Source organism: Gracilinanus agilis, chromosome 3 (assembly GCF_016433145.1).
Source record: "Gracilinanus agilis isolate LMUSP501 chromosome 3, AgileGrace, whole genome shotgun sequence".
NCBI lineage: Eukaryota > Metazoa > Chordata > Mammalia > Didelphimorphia > Didelphidae > Gracilinanus > Gracilinanus agilis.
The window spans coordinates 427,530,862-427,550,167 of NC_058132.1; the positions used below are offsets into that span (position 1 = coordinate 427,530,862).

The 19,306-nt window shown below is 32.6% G+C and overlaps 1 protein-coding gene across 1 annotated transcript in view; it reads left to right on the top strand.

Moving 5' to 3' along the window:
- The window catches only part of ROBO2 (roundabout guidance receptor 2), a 773,029-nt gene that overhangs the window by 504,550 nt on the left and 249,173 nt on the right, over positions 1–19,306 (top strand). The window contains exons 6-7 of the mRNA XM_044669246.1: positions 10,096–10,223; positions 15,963–15,974. Of these exons, the coding sequence (XP_044525181.1) occupies positions 10,096–10,223; positions 15,963–15,974 (140 nt within the window). The remainder of the gene's footprint in view (positions 1–10,095; positions 10,224–15,962; positions 15,975–19,306) is intronic.

The following is a 19,306-nucleotide window of genomic DNA, read 5'->3' on the forward strand; positions in this document are numbered from 1 at the left end:
AAACTAGATCCATCAATACATTATAAATGGATACATGATGCTAAAATAAAAGATCATAGCATAAAAAATTAAAAAGAAAGATAATATTTCTCTCATAGTTCTGGTTAGTAGATATATTCTTAACCAAATAAGAGTTAAAATTATCAAAGATAAAATAGATAATTGATTATGTGAATTGAAAAGCTTCTGCATGGACAAAATAAATTAGGATAAGAAGGGAAAGGGTTAAATAGGAAAAACTTTTTTTCTGAAAAGTGTTTGGAATTTGAAATATGTAAATTGTTTTATGATTATGTATTTACTAATAATCATTCCCAATAGATACATGGTGAAAATCATGAGAACAGCAAAGTATTCACAACCACATGGAGAATATTCTGAATCAGTAATAATAAGAAAAATGTAGGTTCCGGGTTAAGATGGTGGCAGAGTAAAAAGCAGCTGTTTAATCTCTCCTAACTGAAGCATATAGTACTCTTCAAGGGGACATAAAAACAAATCCAGAGGAACAAAGGGTCCCCACAACAGGGTGTAGCATTGAAGGTACATGGAATCAGGGCATTTCCATGCTATAAAGGAGTGAAACAGCTCTCACTAAAACGCTAGCTGAGCAACCCCCTCCCCCATCCCCAACACCACCTACAGTGCCAAGGCCAGCGCACAAGAGTTAAAGCAGATTTGGGGCACCCATTAAGTCGTTGGCAGTTCCAGGGCCTGTTCCTGAGAGCAGCAAGACTTAGGACCCCAAGGGGCTAAAGAACGCACACGGACTTTGAACACAGACCCTGAGTGCAGGCACAGATGAAGGCATTGATTTAGGCACGGACAAGGATCTTGAGCGCAGTCTTGGGCCTCTAATGGGGACCCTGTGCAGACAGGAGCACGGCTGTGGAAGCAGCTCCCTGAAACTGTTGAAGGAGCCTTGGGCAGAGGGGCAGGCGGGGGACCACCAGAAGGCTTGACCCCGAGAACAATGAGACTAGAGACCTCAGGAGCATAGATAGCGCAGACAGACACTGAGTATGAGGATAAAGCTGGGAAGGTGCAGTGCTAAAAATGGCAAGCCAAAATCAGGAACCCCAGAAGAGAAAGATCATCAAGAAGAAATCTGTAACACTCGACAACTTTTACACAGAGAAAATCCAGACAACAGAGCAAACAGCAGAGGAGAACAAACAAGTAATCATATCCAAACCTTCCCAAAATAATGAAAACTGGTAACAAGCTATTGAAGAGTTCAAATCAGAGATGATGAGAAAGATGGAAGAGATCTGGCAAGAAAATAACAGTTTAAAAGGCAGAATTTTGCAATTGGAAAGTGAGGCTCAGAAATCAAATGAACTGATAAGCAAATTGAACACAAGAAATGACCAGATTGAAAAGGAAAACTAGTCTCTAAAGGCTAGAATTGAGCAATTAGAAGCTAATGATCTCTCAAGACAGCAAGATCAAATAAAACAAAGTCAAAAGACTGATAAAATAGAAGGAAACATGAAATATCTAAATGAGAAAGTGACAGACCAAGAAAACAGGTCTAGAAGAGACAATTTGAGAATCATTGGTCTTCCTGAAAAAGCAGAAATTAATAGAAATTTGGACTCCATACTAAAAGAAATTATTCAGCAAAATTGCCCTGAAGTTCTACAACAAGAGGGCAATATAGACATTGAAAGGATCCATAGATCACCCTCTACACTAGACACAGAAAAAACAACCCCCAGGAATATAATAGCCAAATTCAAGAGCTTCCAAGTAAAAGAAAAATTTTACAAGAAGCCAGAAAAAGACAATTCAGATATCAAGGAGCACCAATCAGGATCACACAGGATCTGGCAGCCTCCACACTAAAAGACCTCAAGGTTTGGAATATGATATTCATAAAGGCAAGAGAACTGGGTCTACCACCAATGATCAACTACCATCAAAACTCACTAAATACTTCCAGGGGAAAGTATGGGTATTCAACAAGATAGAAGATTTCGAAGAATTTGCAGAGAAAAGACCAGGACTAAATGGAAAGTTTGATATCCAACCAAAATAATCAAGAGAAACATAAAAGGTAAATAAGAAACAAAGGGGAAAGAAAGAAAACTCATAGTTTTTAAATTTGCTTTTTAAAGGGCCTCAATAAGATCTAATTATCTATATTCCTATGTGGAGAAATGCTATGTATAATTCTCTGTAGTGAATTCTATTCACTATTATAGTATTCACTATTATAGTAATAAGAAGAATAATCCATAGGGAGAGGTTGGAATACTAAATGGTCTAAGATGATAAGATGAGTGGCAAAGAGGGGGTCAATAGTAGGGGACACCAAGAGAAACTTGAATGAATAAGAAAAATAGGATATTCTATTATACACAAAGAGGGCATGGGAAGGGGAGGGGACAAATACTATTATAAGAAGGAGAGGAAGAGAACATTAAGAGGTAATATTTAAACCTTACTCTCAGTTTAATCAACCCGGAGAGGGAAGAGTAGCTATATTATCCATGGTGATACAAAACTCTATCTAACCCTACTGAGAAAGTCAGAAGGGATAAACCAAGGGGAGCAGGGGAGTGCGGAGGTCAAAAAAGGGAGGGGAGAAGAAGGGGGAGGGAATTCATTAGGCCTCTAAAAATGAAAAGGAGGGAATAATAAGGGAGAAGGTAGAAAGGGAAGTAAATCAAGGGAGGGAAGAAGGGGTAAGACTAGGGGAGGATACAAAAATGTCAGAGAGTGCACAACTGATAATTATAACTCTGAATGTGAATGGGATGAGCTCACTCATAAAACGGAAGCAAACAGCAGAGTGGATTAGAAATCAAAATCCTACCATATGTTGTCTACAAGAAACACATATGAGGCGGGTAGACATAAACAAGTTTAAGGTTAAGGGCTTGAGCAAAATCTTTTGGGCGTCAAATGAGAAAAAGAAGGCAGGAGTGGCTATTGTGATTTATGACAAGGCCAAAGTAAAAATAGATATGATTAAAAAAGATAGGGAAGGTCATTACATCCTGATTAAAGGCAGTATAAACAATGAGGAAAAGCACTGCTCAATATGTACTCACCAAGTGGCATACCATCCAAATTCATAAAGAAGAACCTGGCAAAGCTCAAGAAGGAAATAGATAGTAAAAACATACTAGTGTGAGATCTAAATATTCCTCTTTCAGATCTAGATAAATCAAACCAAAAAACAAATAAGAAAGAGGTAAGAGAGATGAATGAAGTCCTAGGAAAATTAGATTTAGTTGATATGTGGAGAAAAATAAATAGGGACAAAAAGGAATACACCTTCTTTTCAGCTGCACATGGTACATTCACAAAGACTGATGATGTAATAGGGCATAAACACATTGCAAACAAATGCAAAAGAGCAGAAATAATAAATGTAACCTTCTCAAATCATAATGAAATAAAAATAATAATTAGTAAGGGCACCTGGACAGGCAAATCAAAAACCAATTGGAAATTAAATAATATGATCCTCCAAAACCAGTTAGTCAAAGAGGAAATCATAGAAACAATCAATAATTTCATTGAAGAGAATGACAATGATGAGACATCCTACCAAACTCTGTGGGGATGCAGCCAAGGCAGTACTCAGGGGGAAATTTATATCCTTGAGTGCATATATTAACAAATTAGGGAGGGCAGAGATTAATCAATTGGGCATGCAACTTAAAAACAAGAAAGCAAGCAAATTAGAAATCCCCAGATGAAAACTAAATTAGAAATACTAAAAACCAAGGGAGAAATTAATAAAATTTGAAAGTAAAAGAACTATTGAATTAATAAATAAGACTAGAAGCTGGTATTTTGAAAAAACAGATAAAATAGACAAAGTACTGGTCAACCTAATAAAAAAAAAGGAAAGAAGAAAACCAAATTGACAGTATCAAAGATTAAAAGGGAGACCTCATCTCTAATGAAGGGGAAATTAAGGCAATCATTAAAAACTATTTTGCCCAATTATATGGCAATAAATATAGCAATCTAGGAGATATGGATGAATATTTACAAAAATATGAACTGCCTAGATTAACATCAGAAGAAATAGAATACCTATATAATCCCATATCAGAAAAAGAAATTGAACAAGCCATCAAAGAACTCCCTAAGAAAAATCACCAGGGCCTGATGGATTCACAAGTGAATTCTATCAGACATTGAAAGAGTAACTAATCCCAATACTATACAAATTATTTTAAATAATAAGCAAAGAAGGAGCCCTACCAAATTCCTTTCATGACACAAATATGGTACTGATTCTAAAGCCAGGTAGATCAAAAACAGAGAAAGAGAACTATAGACCAATCTCCCTAATGAACATAGATGCAAAAATCTTAAAGAGAATACTAGCAAAGAGACTCCAGGAAGTAATCAAGAGGATCATCCACCATGATCAGGTGGGATTTATACCAGGAATGAAAGGATGGTTCAACATTAGGAAAACCATCCACATAATTGACCATATCAACAGTATAACAAACAAAAAAAATCACATGAGTATCTCAATAGATGCTTAAAAAGCCTTTGACAAAATACAGCATCCATTCCTATTGAAAACACTGAAAAGTATAGGAATAGAAGGACCTTTCCTAAAAATAATAAACAGTAAATACCTAAAACCATCAACAAGCATCATATGCAATGGGGATAAATTAGAAGCCTTCCCAATAAGATCAGGAGTGAAACAAGGATGCCCATTATCACCTCTATTATTCAACATAGTACTAGAAACACTAGCAGTAGCAATTAGAGAAGAAAAAGAAATTGAAGGTATCAAAATAGGCAATGAGGAGACTAAGCTATCCCTCTTTGCAGATGATACGATGGTCTACTTAAAAAATCCTAGAGAATCAACTAAGAAGCTTATAGAAATAATCAAAAACTTTAGCAAAGTGGCAGGATACAAAATAAATGCACATAAATCATCAGCATTTCTATACATTTCCAACACATTAGAGCAGCAAGAGGTAGAAAGAGAAACACCATTTAAAATCACCCTAGACAATATAAAATACTTAGGAATCTATCTACCAAGACAAACACAGCAATTATATGAAAACAACTACAAAACACTTTCCAAACAAATAAAAGTGTATCTACACAATTGGAAAACCATTGATTGCTCATGCGTAGGACAAGCTAACATAATAAAAATGACCATTCTACCCATATTAATTTACCTATTTAGTGCCATACCTATCAAACTACCAAAATACGTCTTTACTGAATTAGGAAAAACTATAACAAATTTCATTTGGAATATCAAAATATCAAGAATATCAAGGGAAATAATGAAAAAAAATGTGAAGGAAGGTGGCCTAGCAGTACCAGATATTAAACTATACTATAAAGCAGCAGTCATCAAAACAATATGGTACTGGCTAAGAGACAGAAGGGTGGATCAGTGGAATAGATTTGGGGTAAGTGATGTCAGCAAGACAGTGTGTGATAAACCCAAAGAGCCCAACTTTGGGGACAAAAATCCACTATTTGACAAAATTTGCTGGGAAAATTGGCATTGAATATAAAGAAGGAAATTATAAGTAAATTAGGTGAACACAGAATTGTATACTTGTCAGATCTCTGGGAAAGGAAATATTTTAAAATCAAGCAAGAGTTAGAAAAAATTACAAAATGTAAGATAAATAATTTTGATTACATTAAATTAAAAAAGGTTTTATACAAACAAAAAGAGTGCAACCAAAATCAGAAGGGAAACAACAAACTGGGAAAAAATCTTTATAACAAAAAACTCTGACAGAGGTCTAATTACTCAAATATACAAGGAGCTAAATCAATTGTATGAAAAAAATCAAGCTATTCCTCAATTGATAAAAGGGCAAGGGTCATGAAGAGGCAATTTTTAGATAAAGAAATCAAAACTATCAATAAGCACATGAAAAAAATGCTCTAAGGGGGCAGTTAGGTAGCTCAGTGGATTGAGAGCCAGACCTAGAGATGGGAAAATCAGGCCACAGACACTTCCCAGCTGTGTGACCCTGGGCAAGTCACTTGACCCCCATTGCCTAAAAATATGCTCTAAATCTCTAATAATTAAAGAAATGCAAATCAAAACAACTCTGAGGTGCCCCTTTACACCTAGCAGATTGGCTAAAATGACAGCAGGGGAGAGTAATAAATGTTGGAGGGGATGTGGCAAAATTGGGACATTAATGCCTTGCTGGTGGAGTTGTGAACTTATCCAACCATTCTGGCTGGCAATTTGGAACTTTGTTCAAAGGGCTGTAAAAGAGTGCCTGCTATTTGATCCAGCCATACCATTGTTGATTTTGTACCCCAAAGAGATCATAGATAAACAGACTTGTACGAAAATATTTATAGCTGCGCTTTTTGTGGTGGGAAAAAACTGGAAAAGGAGGGTATATCCTTCAATTGGGGAATGGCTGAACAAATTGTGGTATATGCTGGTGATGGAATAGTATTGTGTTCAAAGGAATAATAAACTGGAGGAATTCCATGTGAACTGGAAAGACCTCCAAGAATTGATGCAGAGCTAAAGGAGCAGAGCCAGAAGAACATTTTACACAGAGACTGATATACTGTGGTAAAATAGAATGTAATGGACCTCTGTACCAGCAGCAATGCAATGACCCAGGACAATTCTGTGGGATTTATGGTAAAGAATGCTACCCACATTCAGAGGAAGGACTGAAGGAGAGGAAACATATAAGAAAAACAACTGCTTGAACGCATGGACTGAGGGGGACAAGATTGAGGATGTAGACTCGAAACTACCACACCAATGCAACTAACAACAATTTGGAAATAGGTTTTGATCAATGAGACATGTTAAAACCAGTGGAAATGTGCATCGGCCACGGGTGGGGGAAGTGTGGGGGGTAGAAAGCATGAATGGGAAAGTAGAAGCATGAATCATGTAACCATGTTAAAAATGAATATTAATAAATGTTTAAAAAAGAAAAATGTAAATCAGTGTAATTCTGAGATTTCATTTCATAGTATTCAAATTGTCAGAGATAACAAAAATAGTATTATTCAGCGTTGGATGGATTGTAGAATGATGGGCATGATAAAACATTGTTGGTAGGTCTGTGAAATGGTATAAATGTTTTCGAAGTCACTTTAAAGTTATGCAGAGTAACTAGGATGCCCCACCTTTTGAACCAGAAACTTCAATACTGCATTTATGCCCCAAGGAAGTTGTTAAGGAAAGAGGTTTTATATACACAAACATATCTATACTAGCATTTTTTAAAAGCAAAGTATAGAAAACAAAATAGATTGCCATCAACTGAGGAATTACTAAACAAATTGTGTTGCATGAATATAAAGGAATATTAGTGGCCTATAAGAACATATATATATGTATATATATATGTGTATATATATACATATATTATTAAATGGGAAGATTATAAATGGGTTATAGTAAATAGAAGGGTTTTTTGCAAAAGCCACCTGCATGCTAGCAACTGATGATGCTGGAATCTGGAACACAGAGAGAAAATAAAGAGTGAACACCAATGATCACTGGGGGCTCTTAGACTTCCTGTCTTCTGGAATATCTGGAGCTGGAACTTCTGCTTTCCCTCTGAGACTGAGGAGGTTTGCCTTCTATCCCTTGGAGATGAATATCTTTACCTCTGGTGTTCCTGTCTGGAGAAACCCTTCATTACTTTTAAATTCATCCATGTACCTGCATGCTGACAGTGTTCCCAACTCCTTAGAAGGTCTGTGGCCTGCTAGCCTGTACAAAAATGTCTGTGCTGGGAAGGCCAGAAGCCAGCTCAGGCCTGATCCAGCTAGGGTTGAATTCTGACATAAAGGGTTCATCCTGAAGAGACAAGAAGACTTGTTTCATCCTGCAAAATAATCAGGTAGAATTAAGAAGTCAGGTTAGCCAGTCAGCCAGGGCCCAGGGGGCAAAGAAAAAAACAGAAGCAATCTCTGTGAGATTTTAGAAGGTGGAAAACTAGTGAGAACCCCTTAGAGTTAGGGCACCTTATTCCTTAATCCTCCTTTCAAAGACCTTGTTTCCAAAATAAATCTCTGTCCTCTTTTTACAAACCTGTGTGGGAGATTTACAAGCGTCAAGTGATCAAGTGAGGGAAGCTCTCAGGCTTTCTTCACTGAGGATTACTGAGGAATCCAATACACCTCAGTATCCCACTAACATCAACACCATCCTTTTTAAGATTATTATTTCAATATGCATATGATTAATACAGAGAAGCCTGAAAAGATCAATATTGACTGATGTATCCTGTATGAAATAAGGCAAGCCAGAAAAATAATATATACAATGACTACAACAGCATAAATGGAAAAATTATGACATAATAAAAAATCAGAAGTAAATGTAACTAAGTTATAAACATCAAGCCTGAGTGAAGGGATATGATCATGCTAGGACATTCTTAGCCATTCCTTTGTGGAAGTGGGAGGTCCACAGTTGTTGCACACTGTATGTATTTTCAGATTTCTTCAGTAACATTCCAATTTTTTTTCTCCTTAAAAGCTACTGAAATGAGAGAGAAAATATTGTCTATTAACTATGATGCTATAGGAAGCAAAAGACATCAATGATACTTATTTTTAAAAAATTCAGACATAATTATTAAGTTATTAAATTGCCCTAGATTTTAAAAATAAAATGAATGTCTTTCCCAGTAAATTATCAAAATTCTTCCTATTGGATATTTTTTCTTAAGATAAATAAAAGTCTTCCAGAAGAAATTAAGAAGGAAGTGATTTCAGAGTATAAACAGAAATTACTTTTTCTATTGAAAAATCTAAAAATAACTGAATATTGAATATAAATATAATTATAAACTTTTAAAAAATATTATGTATTAATTATTTTGCTTTATTCTCTATTTAGCCAAACAGAAGGTAATGATTTTCACATACTTTTTTCCCCCTTTGTTTTCTTTCCTTTTTTTTTATATAATGACAAAGCTCCTTTTCCCATTTTGTTACAGCTGGTTACCAATCAATCTCAATTCATGGTACAGTGATGATAGCACATGTTGTCTCAGGGCCAAATCTGATTGGGTTTCATCTTTCAACAGGGTTTCATATCAGAAAAATATGTGTCTATATGGCAGGGACTATCAGCACACGATTGTACAACTGTCATTAATCAAGAATGCATTCATATAAACCAGATTGACAAATTTTATAATCAAAATCATTCAATTTTTTAAACTAAAATTTCCTCACTAGTAATGTTTTCTTATCTGTTCTATCTTATTTTGTTGGGATTAATTAAATGCAGACTGTAGCCATTGCATGTAGACTATGAGTAAAATTATACCACAATTAAAAGTAACTATTTTATATAAAAATAAAATTTAGATTTTAAATGTATTTCTCAACTAAATAAAGAATGAAAAGCAACTTAGGCTAAAACATCAGTACCTAATTTTATTTTTGTTGATTGTCTTGACTTAAGAAACTAATAAAGAAAATTTTTTAATAATGCAGATTAAACTGAAAAGTATATATTGTGCCCTTTCCTAGAGCTGTTTTTTTAACATTTACTAGAATACAAACATGCATACATGTATATAATATTTATAGATTATATTGTTTGAATATAAAATAATATACTTTATTACATACATTTCAATATTATATAAACATATGCTATAAATATATTTGTATATGTGAATTTGTATATTATAAATATATACATATGCATTACAAGAGCTTTAGTAAATTAAAACTGCACCAAGATGGTAAAATCTTGTATTATTTGTACATAAACTGTTCATGAACATACATTTGCTCACATTTGATTGTGAAGCTTATTAAAGGGAGATACTATTTGCATTTTTCTTTTGTATTCTGAATGATTAGTATAGTACACAGCACATAGTCAAATCTTGTTAATTTATTGATTAATTGTTAATGTCCTAACATGGCATGAATGTGCCAAATCTTATATTCTTTTAAAAGTTTTCTGACCACTGCATAATGTAATAAAAATCCTTATGACATTTACTGAGTGGTGCCATCTAAATCATCATACTAAATATGTACTAGATGAGAAACTTTTTCTCCCTCAGGCAGTTCCTAAATCACATAGAATTTCTCATTCCAATTTAGATTTGACATCAAAGATGATTACACATTGAGGATTAAAAAGGCCATGAATTCAGATGAAGGCACCTATATGTGTATTGCTGAGAATCGGGTTGGAAGAGTTGAAGCATCTGCTACTCTCACTGTGAGAGGTGAGTGATTTAAGGTTTCAAAAATAACCCTAATCAAGAGAATGATGCGTAAATAATAGGTAAGGATACATATTATGTAAACTTTCAGATTATATTTTGTACATTTTCCTCCTCATTCAAAATTTTGTGTTCATCTGATTTATTAGTTTCATTAATTAAGATTAATTGAAAGAACTATGTTTCTTATTGAAAAGATTATTCCTTCAAAAATTGAAAAGGTATTTATTTATATTTATTTTGGAAACTTATTTTATTAAAATGAAAATGTTAGAAGTAAATATGATATTTCATTAGCTAGTGTTACTAATATTTAAACAAATCAGAGCAGCTAGGCAACTCAGTAGACTGAGAACTAGCCCTGGACATAGGAAGTTCTTGGTTCAGATCTAGACTCAGACACTTCCTTGTTATGTGACCCTGGGTAAGTCACTTAATTCCAAGTGCCTAGCCATTACCACTCTTCTACCTTGGAAATTAGTATTTATTCTATACAAGAATGTAGGGGTTTTATTAAAAATAAATAAAAATAAAAACAAATGAACTAATTACATTGATTTTTCTATTCTAGCCCTTGTTATTAATTACTTCTTGCCCTGTTATTTCAATAGTTATGAAAATTTTTGCTAGTGTGTATTCATAGGAACCATAATTTCTTGTTTATGACTTTTCAATATCATAAAATTTTATCAGATGAAATATACTTTTACTTTTCAAAGTCATGCTCTGATCATAAAATATATTCATAAAGTCACCCAGAAAGGAGAGAAAACCTATCATAATACTTGACCTTAGATTGAACTAGAATCAATTAGCTGTCCCCTATGTATTACCATTTGACTCACATAAAAAATTAAATATTCAAAGGTTCCAAGTTAGTGTCATTTAGACAAATGTGGTAGATGATTTACAGTCATATGACTTCATACAAAACTTCTAAAGTATTTTTATCTCTTGAATTTTCCTAATTGATGTTTATCTGATTCATATTATTTGATATTGTTGTGAGGAAGATTAGATTAGTTATTGATTAGGTATTAAGTACATAGCAGGAAGGAGCCGGAGCTGGGAATTCCAAGATGGAATGAGGGAGCAGGAAGAAGTGACTTGTGCTCTGGGAAGGACTCCATTAGGGGGTTAACACAAACTGTGCTTAGCCCTGGGAGCACTCAGAGTAAAAGGACATCTTGTATCCTGATTTTCCCCTGGGATCCTGAGTGGTGGCATCTAGCAAAGAGAGAAATTCAACAGTCCTGTGCCAAGGAAGAGGAGAAAAGTTCTGAAATCTGGTGGACAGTGTTTCAAGCAATCCCTTCCTATTTGGTTCCTGAGACAACCTTGGCTCTTGGCATCCAGAAATCATCAGTGGATTGCAGTGAGAATCCCAAAGCCACAAAGCCCCTAGCTGAGCTGCTCAAGCCTGGTAGGTTCCAGGTCTGAGGCCCAGAGACTTCACTGCTCCTTGGGCCCTGTCAGTTTAGATTACTAAGTTAGTGTAGAAATAAGTCTTTCCTTTCCCTGTGGGTTATGTCATTAGATTTAAGGTTTTAGAGTAGATATCCCTATCCCACCTTTTAGTTGTTCATAATTAAACCCAGTTATATCCTGTTACCTTGTCTGTTGAATTCAAGGCCTCTGGCCAGAGTGACAGTTGGCTAACTGTCATTTGTCAGTTAGGAGCAGCTTGGCTGTTCAAGTCTTCATGTCCAGGTCTAGTCTCATAAAATCCCAGTGTGTGTTCCCACAAACCACTTAGTTTATTTATAATATCCCTGGTGACCCCATTACCTTTACTTATATTTCCTACAGTATTTATGGTAAAGAGGACATCTAATAGGTAATGGATATGACTTCATTTTTAAGATACAAATAAGTTAAATTCCTTCCCCATCCACCATATCCCAGTCACATATTTATGACCACCAACTTCTTCCTCATGTATATTTATATACTCAAAAATTTTAAGAAAGATGAAGAGAATATGTTGGTTCTATTTTTTTTACAAGGATTATAGAATTCCAGGACCAGCACTCTACGTTGTTCAATAAAACTGAATCCTATCAATTCCATTTTTCCCCCAGAACAGATAAGAACTTCCTGTTGGGATATAAAAGACAACAAATCTTTTTTTGAATATATTAAACAATATCATGTCACATTAATCAATACTCCTGTTTTCACTCATCCATCCATGTTTCTCATTAGCCCATTAAAACACAAATATAATAGTTGATCTTGAGTACGTGAATAACTTTTTCCTAGATTTTTTCAAGTGAACATATTGAAGAAAAGTAATTAAGTAGGTACATCTTTCTTGCCATTGGTTTTCTTTTGCAATGCAAATGTGGTAGGTATCATAGAATTTCTAATCTAGAAAAAAAATTTTTGAGACCACATAGTTCAACTTTCTCCTTTCATAGGTAAGGAAATTAATATCCTAGAGGTAAAGTAACTTCATAAGTTTACATAATTAGTTAATGACAGATAAAAAACAAGAATTTAGGCCTTTTGAACTAGTACAATGTTCCTTCTAATAAACCTTACTCCTTTTCTTCATTCAAATGTCTAGTCAATGATCCCTCCTCATGTGATCTGAAAACTGTTTTTCTAGTCATACATAAGTTTTTGTTCAAAAATTTGAAAAAAAAAACAAATTGAATATACTAATTATGTTCAGAGTAAATTTTCCTTTTTTTAAATTATTGAATAAAAGAAAGTAGCTTTCCATTTGGAATGTTTGGCAATAAAACAAATGGTAAATAAATATGAGTCGTTTATTTTTTAAATAAACATTTAACATATAAAATGTTTATGATGAGGTCCCAAAATTTACTCGCCATGGCATCTAATTACTTTTGTTTAATTAGGAAATTTTAGAATTAGTACAAAACATTTTACATAACATAAATTAGAATTTTACAAAACATTTTCTTATTCATTTTAGTTGCATTCAAGCCTATATTAAACTAATAAAATGGATTTTATATTTAGGAGGGATGTTTTTTAGTGCCATCTATCCTCATACTTAACTTTCCAAAAATTCCTATGCCATCACTGTGTAGCCCAGTTTAATGTTAAGTGGAGTGCTCATTTTGCTCCTAAGAATTCATGTATGACTAAGCACTCCAAAATAGGAGTAAGAAAAAATTTTTCACAAATCTGTACTTACCAATGTCTATAACTACACAAATAAAGTATGCATTGTTTTAAATTTAAATCCGAAGATTTTAAAGATGATTCCTATATTTTGGTGGTTTCCAGCAGAATACTAAGAAAGGTTAACAAAAAATATGTCATTCTCTTTGTTTCCACTTTTATACAGTAGTATATTTGGTCTCTTAGATTACAGGAGTTAATTGATAAAGAGGCCAACTTCCATTTCCATATATTTAATTCCAGGATAATGTGAAATTTAATCTGCTGATGTTTAAAAGAAAGGAAACCTACTAATTTCCTCTGTGACACATTTTTATGCAGCAAAGATAAATGCTTTTTTTTAGCTAGTCCATCTTATAAAACATGAGTCTTATATTAGGTAAAATGAGGGAAAAGGTAGTTTAACATTCAACAGGTAAGAAATATCATTCTTAAAATGTGACTTTTAAAATATTAGGATGAGAACAACTAAAAATGTTATGATATTTTTTGTTGCCAGTGATGGTCTTCCACTATTCAAGATTAACTTTAGTCATGAATAGATCACCTATTCTTAACATTCTTATGAAATTGTGCTTTTCCTGGTATGGTTGTTTCAGAGTTCAAAACAACCAATTAAATAATTCAAAATGCTTATTTAGCAAATATATTACACAGATTTACTGAATTCCTTATGAGTCAGGATGGACCATTGGATTATAGATCAAGACTTGGAAGAAACATAAGAGATCATCTAGTCCAACCTACTCATTTTAAAGAAAAGACAGCTGAGGCTCAGAGAAATTAGGTGACTTGTGCAAGGCCAAAAAGGTTATATCTAAAATGGAATTTGAATGCACATCTTTTCATTCAAGAGACGGTGCTTTTTTCTATTGGTTCATTTTAACATGTAGTCATAATTTTCTTAGAATTAGTGTTACCTTAATAAATACTAGTTTCAAGCCTGCACTTTGAGAGCTTATCTAAATTAAAGTGAAAAAATAACCTTTTATCTCTTCAAAATATTATTTTTCACCACTTCAAAGAGATAAGAGCAGAGAATATAAATGATTACAAGTTGTTGTAGATTCTAAAATGTTTGAAATCAAAATGAAATGAAAACAGAAAAGAGTATGGAAATAAATATATCAAAATTGACATGAACTGTCATTCATATACACATTGACAGAAAGACAGAGAAATCTCATCGCTAGATCTCATAACCCCACACTAGCTATTTAGATAACAATAGTAGTTATTTTCACTTGTGCTTAGAAGTATACAAATAAATAAAAGATCATTGAGTGAGAGATCTCTTTTCTCCACTGTATTTTGTCTTCTGTTGAAATCGATCAACCTACTGTACTCTAAAAAAAAGTATTTATAACACTTTCTAAATATAGAATTTATACTCCACTACTAGAATCAGCTTTAGTTATCCATGTTGAAGCAATAGGAAACATTATCATATGATTTTGAAATCTATACCATGTAAAGCTAATGTTATCAAATGAAATATTATATATATATGTATATATATATATGTATGTATGTATATGTGCCTGATATTAAAAATGAAACCCAAAATGGAACAAAACTCTTTCCAAATTTTACTGGAGCGATAATCATACTACAAATAGTGTGGAGATAATAAGGCTTTCTCCCAGCATCTTTTTCACACTTTTTACAAAAGAAATGTACTTTGAAAGTATTGATATTGCTAGGTACATCTGTTTTCAGGAAAAGAAAATAATGAAGCTGTAAGTTTTGCAGTGTTTATCCAGTAAACTTTTAATTTATTGATCAGTACATTAAATTTTATTTAAATTTTCTGAAATTTCTTCTGGAGACTGTCTTTTGTAACTTCCCTGCATTTTCATAATAGTAATAGAATTCTAGTAATAATATTCTCAAGCAAAATGTTTATTGCAGTAATCATGAGATCACTTGTTGCAATTTTAAAGTCAGTCTTAGTATGAGAAGAATCAGCTTGTCAATCATGGCTTTTCCTATACTTCCCCCAAAGTAGAATTTAACTAAATATTAATTTGGAAGGTACTAGATTGAAATCTCTAAGGTAATTTCAAACTATGTTTTATATATATATAAAATCTATCAGTGGATGAAAATGATATGCTGTTTGATAACAGCAAGTGAAAAGTAGTGTCAGGAGCTTTTCAATACCCCTTTTAAATATTTCTTGCCAGCCATATTTAAAATACAATTGGTATTAAAATCAACAGTGATGCCTTGCTTTTTTAATATGTCTTTTGTTAGTTTTTAACTTGAATAAATATTTTGGTAGGACAATGCAATTTCATTCTAAGAGCATTCATTGTAGTTATCTATCATAACTTTATACAAAATTGATTCACTGTAACCATTTTAAAGATAGCTCAAATGTTTATTCTTTCAAAGAAAAATGGTTATTTAAATTTTTTTTTAAAAAAGAAGTAACCTAAAGCTCTGGTCAAACTTAAATTTCTAAGTTTCAAAATCACTTTACTGTCCATTCTTAGAATTAACATTACTCATCTAGCATTCTGACAATTTTCTTTTTTTTAATTTCTTTTTTATGTTCTCACCACACCATTGTAATGTCTACAGCTCGCCCTGTTGGTAAGTAACCATCCTTCTATCCATTTAGCATGGTTTTGTGCAGTGCTTCATATCTCATGGCAAGCAATATTTGAATGAATTAAATGTGTTCACCCATACTATGTAATATTTACATAATAGTTAAGGGTTTGGCCACTAATAAAATTACTTTGACATTTTCATGACTTTGTCACTTTGAATAAACTATATGTAGTGCTTCTGCTATATAAGCAATTATTCTGGTATAAAAGTATTCATGATTGAATTTTCTTAAAGAGAAGATAGATATTTTCTCTTTTATGCTATGAAGTATGTCTAAAACCCAATGATCAGTGGATTATATTAAGAGAATACCTGTACTCTAAGTTTATGAAGAAGTTTTTTGCCTATCTGCCTCTTGTTGTTTTTAAGTATTTTTAGCTCAAACTATGCTAATTCCATGCAGGCTTTTAAAATGAATGTATGTAAAATGCTTTAGGAATCAAATTAATATTACCTTAATGTTATCGTAAATAGTTACTTACTGAAGTAAAGTGGAGCTGAAGAGTTGGGATGGATATTACTTTTGGCATAAAAAAATACATGTTTTGTGTTTTTCAAATATCTTCAAACAAATGGCTTGCACTAGTAAGCACTAAAGAGTTTATATAAATTAATATTCCTTTGATGGTTTATTAGTAACAAAATTTATCTTAAATGTTGGAACTTTAATTATCCCTCATGAATACTAATTAAATATAAACTTAGAGAACAATAAGATAAAGATGAAAAAAATCATTTAAGAATGTTGTGATATTATTTATTTATACTCTTTTGCCCATCTGTACTTAATAATTCAGAATTCTCATGGCCAATCTATTAAGCAGAACAAAATTAAAATAATAATGCAAATAAATCTATGAATTCCTTTAAGTAAATTGATACTCCAGAAAAAGAGATGGTAAATTACTGGGGCAATGAACCAAATGATCTCCCAGTAACCTGCAAAAGTTAATGAATTTTTTTTTAATTTAAACATTTATTAATAATCATTTTTAACATGGTTACATGATTCATGCTCCTACTTTCCCCTTCACCCCCCGTACTCCCCCATGGCCAACACACATTTCCACTGTTAATGCAATTTTTTAATAGCATCTACTTTTCTCCAGCTTACATTTTTATATGTTGATCTGATAGTTTGGTGATGTTTGTTACTTTTCCCAGTTATTCATGTTTTTTGCCACAGTTTTTGGATCAATTATTATTATTTGCAAGACAACATGAAAAAAGACTAGTCTTTTTAATTCATGCAACCATTGAATCCTAGAATGTTAGATGTGTAAACTATCCCACATATGCATCCCTTATTTTATAAATGAGAAAATTTGGGCCTTCTCTGTTCATAAAGTATAATGTATTACATTCAATTCAGCAGCTCGATAGTAAACATCTACTGTACTCACAGTATTGAGAATAGAGAGATGAAAAACAACACAATCTCTTCTTTTAGATTTATAATTGAATAAGATAATTATAAAAGTAAGAATGATAGACTATAGATTATAAAAAATTACAAAGAATAATTACAGATAGAATTGACTGAGAATATTTGATGAGGGAGAAATTACTTTCAGTAGGAAAAATCAAGGAGGGTTAAATGGAGTACCTGACATTAGCACTAATCTTGAAGGAAGAGAAGAAAATTGCCCTAGAGACTCATATTCATTCCTATTTTAAGTAATCATTCATATTTCAATCAGGAAATTCTTACCAGATGAAGAAATTGAAGAAGGAACATGAACAGAGTTAGCTGGGACAAAATAGTGAAAGTATTATAGTACTTTATTTTATATTAAACATGAAAATTAGTCCAATAGGCATCTCAGAATCTGTGAGCTAGAATTGTTCTTTTTAAGGTGTTTTTTCCCTTATCTAAGAAACAAATCCTTTTGTTCAAATATAATTTATTTCTACTATAAATTGGTGATGATTTTGAAATTCAGTTTCTTTTTTTTTTAAACCCTTACCTTCCATCTTGGAGTCAATACTGTGTATTGGCTTCAAGGCAGAAGAGTAGTAAGGGTAGGCAATGGGGGTCAAGTGACTTGCCCAGGGTCACACAGCTGGGAAGTGTCTGAGGACAGATTTGAACCTGGGACCTCCCGTCTCTAGGCCTGACCTTCAATCCACTGAGCTACCCAGCTGCCCCCTCAGTTTCTTAATTGAATGGAAAAAAAATCACAACATCCTCATCAGACCTTCTTTAGCAATTAGGAACTCATAAAATTAAAATATTTAATTACCTAAAAATGAAAGAAATATTTTCCTTACAATATTTTGTACTTAGTTCTGTTTGCACTAGTTAAATGTAATAGACTAATGAACTCTCATATAAATATAACAAAATAGGTTTAGTTGTCTAAAAACAAAGATAATGCTCCCAAGTATATACTGACTTAGTATCTGTAAAAACTCATATAGGAGAATTCCAGTTTTCAAATATACAGTAGAAATTTGCTCTAAAATATAATTATTTATCAGGAGCAATATGCTGATAAGTTATTTTCATACCAGTTTGATGTATAATGTAACATAGGTTCCCAGGACACAGAACAACTTTCTTTTTACCATTAAAACTTGTAGTAAATATATATGTACAATAGAAATTAGAAAATCAAATGTATATTTAGAATCCAAAAACTACATGACATTCTAAATTTACCTTTCTTTTTACTCATTAAATTTGAAACTAACTTTTAAATTGCTAATTGACTAAAATTTTAAAATTTGCATTATGTTTCAATCTAGGAATTCGGGAATTTCACTTAATCTGTCACATGATTTATGAAGGAGTAATAGAAACATGAAAAATTGTGCTTTATACTTTACATTCGCTTTATGTCTGCAACTCTGAAATTGAGTTCTGTTTATAATTTGGAAATATTTTTATTATGTGATCAAAGGAAGGACAAATAACAAGATACATTTTTTTTCTTCCTTTCTTTGAATCAACTTTTTTTTTCCCATCAGGGACTGCTCTTTTCACTGTCTTTTCATAGGTAATTCTTTAAAAACCTAAATTGCTTTTTTTTTCAACCTGCCAATGTAAACACAATGAATTTACATATTTTGTAATTAGAGCTAAATGCCTCTTAACAAAAAGCATATCTTTTTGTAATTAGTTGGTTGTAGACTTATTTTTAGGGAAGCATATTCAACCAGTGCAAAAATGAATTGTTAGATTTTTCTCCAGGAAAATATTGACAGAGCCTCTGTCAGAAAATATACTCCAGTTTTCAATTGTACAAAATAGCTACTACTTAAATTATAGTTTTCTGCCTATCAGATTCATTTTACTAATGTGTTAATAG